General features: G+C 43.4%; 1 protein-coding gene across 1 annotated transcript; it reads right to left on the reverse strand.

Moving 5' to 3' along the window:
* Nucleotides 1-7376: 7376 nt before the first annotated feature.
* Nucleotides 7377-7952, reverse strand: LOC127128791 (cyclin-A3-1). The gene has a single exon (XM_051058163.1). The coding sequence runs from the start codon at nt 7950-7952 to the stop codon at nt 7377-7379; it is 576 nt and encodes a 191-aa protein (XP_050914120.1).
* Nucleotides 7953-9078: the final 1126 nt, after the last annotated feature.

Consider the following 9078-nt stretch of genomic DNA (forward strand, 5'->3'; position numbering starts at 1 on the left):
TTCCAACAACGGAGTCTTCAACTTCAACACATCCTTAACGGACTTGGCTTCCTCTTCCAGCATATTCACGTTTGCACCACCATGCTGTGGCATGGGATTGTTGACGACATTTGGAGCCGGTGCAAGGTTGATAGCCTTTGAATCTATGAGGATCTGAACTACGTGCTTAAAAGCTTTGCTGTTCTCAATATTGTGGCCAGGTGCCCCAGAGTGGAAACTACACCTAGCATTGGCATCGTAACCCACCGGAAGTCTACCAACCGGAGGAGCCAGAGTGCGTAGCTGCACAAGTTGTAGCTGTTGAAGACTAGCAAGCAGTTGAGCGCACGACATTGGAAGAGTGTCGAAACGCCGGTCCATCATCCTCTGCCTCTGCTGATAGGCAGGTCTGTTACCTGGCTGTTGTTGTTGTTGATACCGAGCTGGTTGACGTTGTGGTTGTTGTTGTTGTAGTGGTGCTGCAGCCGGAATGGTCACAGCCGCAACATACGGTTGCCGATGATAGTTTTGAAAGTTATTCCCTTGGTTATTCCTATTTTGATATGAAGACACATAATTCACACCCCCTTCCCTCTGCTTCTGTCCTCCCATAAATGGCTTCTTTACTCCTGATGAAGATCCACCTCCATTGTGGCTCTTGTAGGTCTTCAGGTAATTCTCTACCCTCTCTCCGGTAGAGACCACATCAGCAAAGTTGGAGGCATTGCACCCCACCAGACGCTCCAAGTAAGGTCTAGGCAACGTATTCATGAACACGTTGGCCATTTCCTTTTCCAACATGGGAGGTTGAACACGGGAAGCTGTCTCCCTCCAGCGTTGAGCGTATTCCCTGAAGCACTCATTGCTTTTAAGAGACAGGTTCTGGAGTTGAGTTCTGTCTGGGGCCATGTCTGCATTATACTGGTATTGCTTCACAAAAGCTTCCGCCAAATCCCTCCAGCAACGGATATGGGCTCTATCCAACCTCATGTACCATTCCAGGGATGCCCCAGCTAGGCTGTCCTGGAAGAAGTACATGAGTAGCTTCTCGTCATCAGAGTATGCAACCATCTTTCGGAAGTAAGCTTGCACATGGGTCTTCGGGCAAGAGCTACCATTGTACTTGTCGAAGATTGGGACTTTGAACTTTGGTGAGACCCTCACGCCTGGGACCAATCCCAAGTCAGAAACATCTACCCCCAGGGGGTTTTGTCCTTCCACCGCCTTCAGCCTCTCCTCTAATCTCCTGAACATGGGATCCATGCCATGGCCCAATCCAAAGTCTTCTGGCAGCAAGAACTGATCATCTTGATCATCGTGGATGGGTTGTTGATCGTGGTTGTTATGTGGGATCGGGACAGGCCCCGGTCCATTAACCTCTGCAATTGGAGGATCAGTCACGACCTCTGGTTGAGTAGTTGCAGGATTCCTTTGTATCATTTGTCTAATCTCCTGCTGTCCTTGCGCTACTCCCTGAACCACATCCATGAATTGGTTCATGCGGACCCTCATCTCAGCAAGTTCTGCTTGTAGACCCTACATTGCTTTCTGCTGGTTTCTGCGGGTACCATACCGGTGAATTCCTGAATCAGCTATCCTGCTAGTGGAACACCAAATAATATGAGAACACCGCGGCGACACCTGTTATGCAAGAATATGCAAATGAATATGTTAATGCAATGACATATTTATCACTTCCAAAAAGGTATTCTACCCCCTTGATTCCGGTCTCACGAGAAGATCGAGCCATAGATAAACTTCGGAGATCAAGATGCAATAGAGAGAAGGTCTTCATACAAATGAGTTCAAGGAAAGGGGCCTTAGCCGAAAATACATCAAAAGAGGATCTCCACAACAAACCTGTGGATCATCACTACACAACAACAAAGCAATAAGTAAAGGGAGGAGCAAAAATCAGGACTCAGCCTCCTGTGTACAAACCATAAGGACTGCTCCTCACTTTAGCCAGTAATGCTATCGTGTCGGGATGATCTGGAGATTCTGTCAAACGCCGGATAAGCAGATTCCTCTGGTGAATAACTCCATCCAACTCGTTGATGTGCTCTCTGTAGTAATTCCCATCATCTTCTCCGAATACCTCTTCAAGTCTGGATTTCTTCAAACCTGCCAACACCTTAAGTTCTTCAATCTGTCCTCGAGCCTCATTGAGTTGATCGGTGATGTAACCATTGGTAGAACGGGCGCACAGAAGCTCATTGTTCTTCTCCTTCAGCAAAGTCTTCAATTTCTCCATCTGACCAGTCAGTTCGGTCACCATCTCCTCCTCCTTTTCCTTCCGAGAAGTTGAAAATGCATCCCATCGCTCTTGCCACCCTGCCAATTTACCATGAGCATCCATTAATTGTTGCTTGACTCGCTTCAACTCAGAACTGGATGATCCCAAGGCCTTGTCTGTCTTCCTGAAGAAGTCCACCTCCACAGCTAATTTCCTTTCTGCTTCCCCTTGCAATCTGACGGCTTCCCCCTTCTGATATTCTGCCTCATGGAATTGATGCATATAGTCTTGCAACTTCACACTTAACTCCGAGTTTTCAATTTGAAGCTCCTCCATGGCTTTCTTCAATTTGTCATACTCCTCTCGGCTCACCATTGTTGACCGCGCAGGAGTCGGTGGATACAAAGGTTCTTCTATAGGAAACGGCAGACCCAACTCTTCGACTCTTCCTTGAAGCCACTCTCCATACTGAGGGTAAGTTCTACAATCTCCTTTTCCAAGCACAGTTCTTCCTCTCTTGATCACCTTGAGCCAGGCCTCAGCTGCCTTACGGGATACAGTCAAATCAGGCGAAGAATGGAAAAACAGAGATTCTTCCACATCCTTTTCCAAAGGCGGAGTTCTTAGAGCATATCCAAACTGTCCGACCGCTAGAGAAGGATTATAGTTGATTCCTCCTCTTCTTCCTACCAACGGTACATTTGGGAAGTTCCCACAACTGTGAATAATATCCGCCCGAAGCAAGCTCCGGTCAGACCACCAAGAAATATCTTCAGCTCTCAACCCCATCAATCTCTTCGACCAACTCAACGAGTCCTCGACATCAACGAACGCTCTTGATTTGGGTAGGTGAGAACTGAACCACTTATAAAACAAAGGCGCACAACAATTCAACAATCCTCCTTTTCTATTTTCATTCCTGTGGTGCACCGAATGAAAGAAATCTCCTAGCAAGGTCGGCACTGGATTCCCCAACACGAAAAGGCGTATTGCGTCCATGTCCACAAATTTGGCAACATTAGGGAACATGACAACCCCATATGCACAAAGAGCCAACACAGCATTGAAACCCCTTTGGTCACCATCTTCAAGCTTCTTCTTTGCTTCCCCTAGCAAGAAACTCAAATGAAAACCACTGACTCCTCCCTTCTGACACATATTAGCCTTCAAGATTGATTTCCCCAAACATGTGGCCGAAGCAACCATGCTGAGATCGGGCAGAAACTCAGAACTGTAGAACAACAACTGTGACTTGATAGGAACTCTGAGAAAACTGGAAATCTCCTCCAAGGTAGGGACCAAAATATAATCCGGGAATGTGAAACACCTCAATGGAGGGTCATAGAACTGCAGCAGTGTGAATAGAGCATCATGTTGATCCTTGGAAAGAACCGTGACGAAACTTAGAATCAAACCGTACTCCTTCCGGAATCCTTCTAGAGAATCAGGATCCATTAACTTCATCAACTGTTGAATAGGCTCCAGACAGACCACCGGAAACTTGTAGGCGACATGTCTCTTTCTGCCAATATCCATCTCTAGAGAACCAGAAAAACTCGACCGGAATCAAGAAGAAGATGTAAACCCCTGGGAATAGATAAACATGTATGAAGTGATATGAATGCAAAATGATGTGATGCAATGCAGTGACATGGAAATCAGGACTGCTGTATCTGCTTGAGCATATGTCGGGTTGCACTGTTTGAAGAGAAAACCCACTGAAGAATATAATATAAGATCAAAACTCTGCTCTAGAAAACCGGGTTGGTTGGAGGTTAAGGTTTCCTGAATTTAGCCCGCCCCTCACTGGTAGGTTCTAAGAACAGAAGTTTATCAGCTTCAGCCCTTCAGTCGAGAATAATACGTTTACCACTGAAGGTTTGGCATTATTACGGGATAAAAGACCTCCGCTGACTCCCCTCAACAGGATATCCTAAAGCAAGTTCCCAGTCTCGGGGTCCTCAGATTGAGCAGCGAGAATGCGCCCACCAGAGCTAACATAATCACGTCTCGGAGGAGAGGCCTCGACTGAGTTCTCGGGAAATGGTCACCAGAGTCGACGATTTCTAAAGGAATATCTGTCGTTATGGAACACCCATAGGACAAAATATATCCAACAGAAACCTCGTCTGGAATGTAGGTCTCATGAACAACTTAACGTAGCAACATACCACGCAAGGCTCATGACTATCCACTCTAAAACCTATGTGTACACTCAAGCCTGGGTAGTGGGCTTATCTCTCATAGAACAGTCCCAACCCAACAAACAAACAACCCACAGAACCCACAGATACAGCAAGCATATGTACATGAATGCAATAAGGTAAAGCAGGTAAATGCTGAAAATAAATAACTGTACAAAAGAATAAACACCCAACAAACAAGAAACCTACAAAAGCTAGGAGGGACTCGCTTAGGGAAACCGGGTCCCCAGCAGAGTCGCCAGCTGTCGCAACCTGAAAAATACAGGGGTGCGAAAAAAACAACCGGCGAGAAAGAAATGACAGAAGAGTCGCCACCGTGCGTTATTTATCCCAAAGGAGGGAAAGGAAACGCTCGAAGTAAACCTAAAGAGAAGGAAAGGAAAAGACAAGGTCTCGCAACCAAATCTTGGGTTCGGGAGTCGATTATGCGAAGGGAAGGTATTAGCACCCTTACGCATCCGTAGTACTCTACGGGATCCACTCTTGTTGTTCTTGTCTAAAGGGTGTTTGTTTATCTAATGTACTATTTACTAAAAGAAAGGGGTCAAAGAAATGACTCGCACGGATGTCGCATCCACTGCATACGTATCTCATCTGAATATGAGAATCAGAGTCTTCGTAGCTCAGCTGCCTATGGGTTAAGGGTAATTGTGCTCGCTAAGACATCGCGTCTTATGCCTACGTATCTCATCCGGAATGAGAATCAGAGCAAAAACGTAGTTCAGCTAACTACGGGAACAAAGGGTCTCGATTGCAACTAGGGCAAGAGAAAGGGAAGGTCTCGATCGCAACGAGGGCGAGAGAAAGGATCGCAACAAGGGCGAAAGCAAACAAGGATTAGTTGTTAGTCGTTAGTCAAACTCGGCAAGACATCGCATCTTGTGCCTACGTATCTCATCTGAACATGAGAATCAGAGTTGCCGTAGTTCGGCTACATAGGGATTGCCATCTGAACATGGACTTACAAAGAAGGACACCAGTTGTGTCAAAGGAGAGTGGGCAATGTGTTCACGTCCTAGCAGTAGGTGTCGCAGCTCGCTGAATCGAGTCTTAGGCAGTTACCTCTTTGCAATAGGACGGATTGACATGCCACAGGATCGGAGACGCACGGAAGGTCTAAAAGAAATGGGGAAGCTCTGCCCTAGAGTTGTCATGCAATATGTACTTAGGTGTTTAGGATTTACAAATGGGAATATCTACCTAATGTTAGCATGCAAAGAATATGGGAATTCTACCTATGTTATCATACAAAATAATAAGGGAATCCTACCTATGTTATCATACAAAAGGGTTCTATCTAATGGGTGCTACCTAATCGGAACAAGAATTGACGGGTGGAGCAAGGAGAGATGTTAGGGATAAGGGTAGATGGCGATGCATGAAGCAATCGACTTACAAGGTTGATGGCGATGCATAAAGCAATCGACTTACAAGGTTGATGGCGATGCATAAAGCAATCGACTTACAAAAGGGTGGATGAATACGTGCTGGTTCTGTTAGGTTTTGAAAAATGATTACTCGACGTTGGATCGAGGTTTTGATCTTGTTTTGAAATGGTTATCGAATGTTCATTTTAATTCTTGTATTAACAGATGAATAAAGAATGAAAGAATAAATATTATACATTTCATGGGAGAGGGATACATTTGTTATGAATGGGGATTCAAAGTATTGGAATAATTAAATCGGGTCCAAATAATAAATAATGCAATGTATGAGTGTAAGTGCAAAGGAACCGACTCATTGTAAGAAAGCCCAAGAGTAAGCTATGTGAGGTTGATGGCGATGCTTAAAAAGCAATCGACTTACAAGGGTGTGAAAATGGGCTCGATATTAAATCGAGAAAAATATGATTTTTATAAGTTTAAAAATGGTTTTGAATGAATGGTGAAATTAAGAGAAAACAAATTTGCATTATTAACAAATGAAACTATGAGTATAATAAAGGCATAAACATAAAAAGAAATGAAAATGCTAAAAGAAAATAAAATAGCTAAAAGAAATAAAATGCCAAAAAAAATGCTATACATGCGTACTGAACCCACCCCACTCAAGACTATGATACTACCCTTCTCCACCAGACCACTCATGGTTAGTTATTATTTGATGTTACTTTAAATATATGAACCAAAATAGATTAAACATTAGAATAAAAACTAAAATAAAAAAAAAAAAAGTCTGTTGGACTACCAGTAGTTAAACCCAGCCGCCTGGCTGTTGGGTTTTTCCAGGGAATATGAATTGAAAATATGGAAACATTTATTAACTAATATTAACTAAATCTTAGGTTTAAACAAACTTTTAATGGTTTCAAAAGAACTTATTTTGTTTAAAACGAATTAAAGAAAAAAAGGAAAAAAACAAATTGGTAACAGGATCGTTCTCCTTGTTCTCTCCCAATCTCCCAAATTCGCTCTCTAAATCTCACGAACCTCTCACTCGCAACTTAGCCTTTCGTTTTCAACTTCTCATCTCCCTCACTAAATCTCTTCTCTCATCGCGACCTCACCGAATCCTCTCACGCTCTCAAACTCAAAGAATCACTCTCTCTCAACTCTCACGATATCTCCATCAACAAGCATATGAAAAGGATAAAGGGAAAAAGGAGAAGTTCTTACAAAGTGTCACGGCGGTGGTGAAAGGCGTGAAGAAGCTGGCCTCCCAATCCAGGTAATCGTTTTTGGGATTTTAGGGTTTTTGTTTGAGATTTTCCGCCTCCAAGTTTTTCTGTCGTTAATTTCTGATTCTCTTCTCCTTTTATATTTCTGCAGCTAGGGTTTCAAATTGGTGCCCTTGTGTTCAAAAGCGTATCTCTGTAAAATCCTCTTTGATGTTCTCAGTTTGGATGGGCTTGTTTAATGCTAAAACCGGAAACGGTATTCTGAACCCACTCTTTCTTCTTCATTTTTGTCTCTATTCGAAATTGGGATGTTTTCTGGAATTACTGCCTTTGCTAATTACTCTACTTTTTTACTGCAGTGAAATTGGTGAGCTTCCATCTCTAAAACCTCATGCAGTTCATATGTGTTATCAGTAATTTGGCAGAAATCCACTGCTTTTGGTGGAGTGATTTCTTCATACTCCGATGCAATGAGCATAGCGGAAACACCGAGCAGCTGAAGCTTGGATCTATTGAGAGAATGGATAGATAGGAATCTGTCAATGTAGGAAACAGCTAGATGAAGAGTTTCTGGGAGAAGTTTGTATTCATCCGCAACCTCAACTAACCAATCCACCAATGTTCTCCTCATATTTGTAGTAATGCATCTCTGAACTTTATCCATGTAATCACCCGCTGGTCTTCGTTTTTCCTGCATCTCCATTGTGCGAAGGTAATCTGAGATATCGGATAGGTAAGGCTGGATAATCTGCTGAGTGTCACGTTTTGCATTGCTTTTGTTACAAATAGACTTATCCAAATTGGAATTAGGAAGTAAGGAAATTGTTGAAGTTAATGCTGATTTGCTGAGGTTCTTGAATTGGCTGGAAATGCTGCAAGGGACAACAAGAAGACTAGAATTGTGCCAAGGCATGTTCAATTGGCTGTTAGAAACGATGAAGAACTGAGCAAGCTTCTTGGTGATGTTGGCATAATTAATCGCTGCCTAACGTCTTCAGTAAGCTGCTGACCTGAAAGACTTCCACGCATTCTTGAAGTAGGACGCCAATTCTGATCTGGTTGTGAATTGAATAATTCGGCAGTCCTAGAAACTGCCTGTACCGGTGGTCCTCTTTGCTCTCCTTGTCTGGCAACATGTGATGAAGCCATAACCTTTGCTTGTTGGCTATTTGCTGCACCTCCAGCTGCATTAGCTTGTGAAATCCCTTGTTGAATGTGAGATCGTTGGGCATTTAATGGTTGCATTGGTGGTAGGCTCATGTTTGCTTATTTGGGACTACAAGTCTGAAGGCCATTTGATGTTGTTGCTGACCTATTTTGTAGTTTTCTTTTGCAGCTCAGTGCAGGTCCATTGGTTAACTCCCCTTGGTAGCTTGGTCATGAGCAAATGGAGGTTAATTGGTGAAAGGTTGTAATTTGGAAACACTTGAATGGTTGTGATTTGTTTTAGCCTTGTTAGTACAGTCATTTGCAATGCCATTTGCAGGTTTAGGTTGGTTGATTTGTTTGGCATGTGGAGTTAAGCTAATGATGGTTGGTTCAATTAGCACTGGTTAGCTGAGTTTAACTGTTAGGCTTATTTGCTGCAATATTAAGGCTTAATCATGCTGTTGACAACATGAGCATTTTGGTATATAACCAATGGAGTTGGTCTGCTGTACTGCGGGGCTTTCAAGCTGCTTGTTCGTTTGGCTTGGTGCAACATGGTGAATGCAGTACCTGTTTAATGCAGATGCAATTTTTGCACCAGCTGGATGGATCAAAATCAAGGGCCATCAGTTCATGCTTTTGGGTGATGAGGTAATACAATGCATCCTTGCCATGCGTCTGTTTGAAATTCATGGCAATGTTAACTGATTTTTCATGTTGTTGTTGCTGCTGATGCAGATTGAGCATTGGGGTGGTTTCGCTATGCAACATGGTTGACTTGGCTTGGAACAAGTTGGTGCAACAGGATGAATGCAGTAGGATTTAAAGTGTATCCACCAACATATTGAGGAGCATATGTGCCTGAGGCTTGCATATTCGTGTAATACGGA

Source organism: Lathyrus oleraceus, chromosome 3, assembly GCF_024323335.1.
Source record: "Lathyrus oleraceus cultivar Zhongwan6 chromosome 3, CAAS_Psat_ZW6_1.0, whole genome shotgun sequence".
Lineage (NCBI taxonomy): Eukaryota > Viridiplantae > Streptophyta > Magnoliopsida > Fabales > Fabaceae > Lathyrus > Lathyrus oleraceus.

Bases quoted from the DNA above. Each gene is read 5' to 3' on its own strand.
- LOC127128791 (XM_051058163.1), bottom strand. From the start codon at position 7,952: ATGCCTTGGCACAATTCTAGTCTTCTTGTTGTCCCTTGCAGCATTTCC.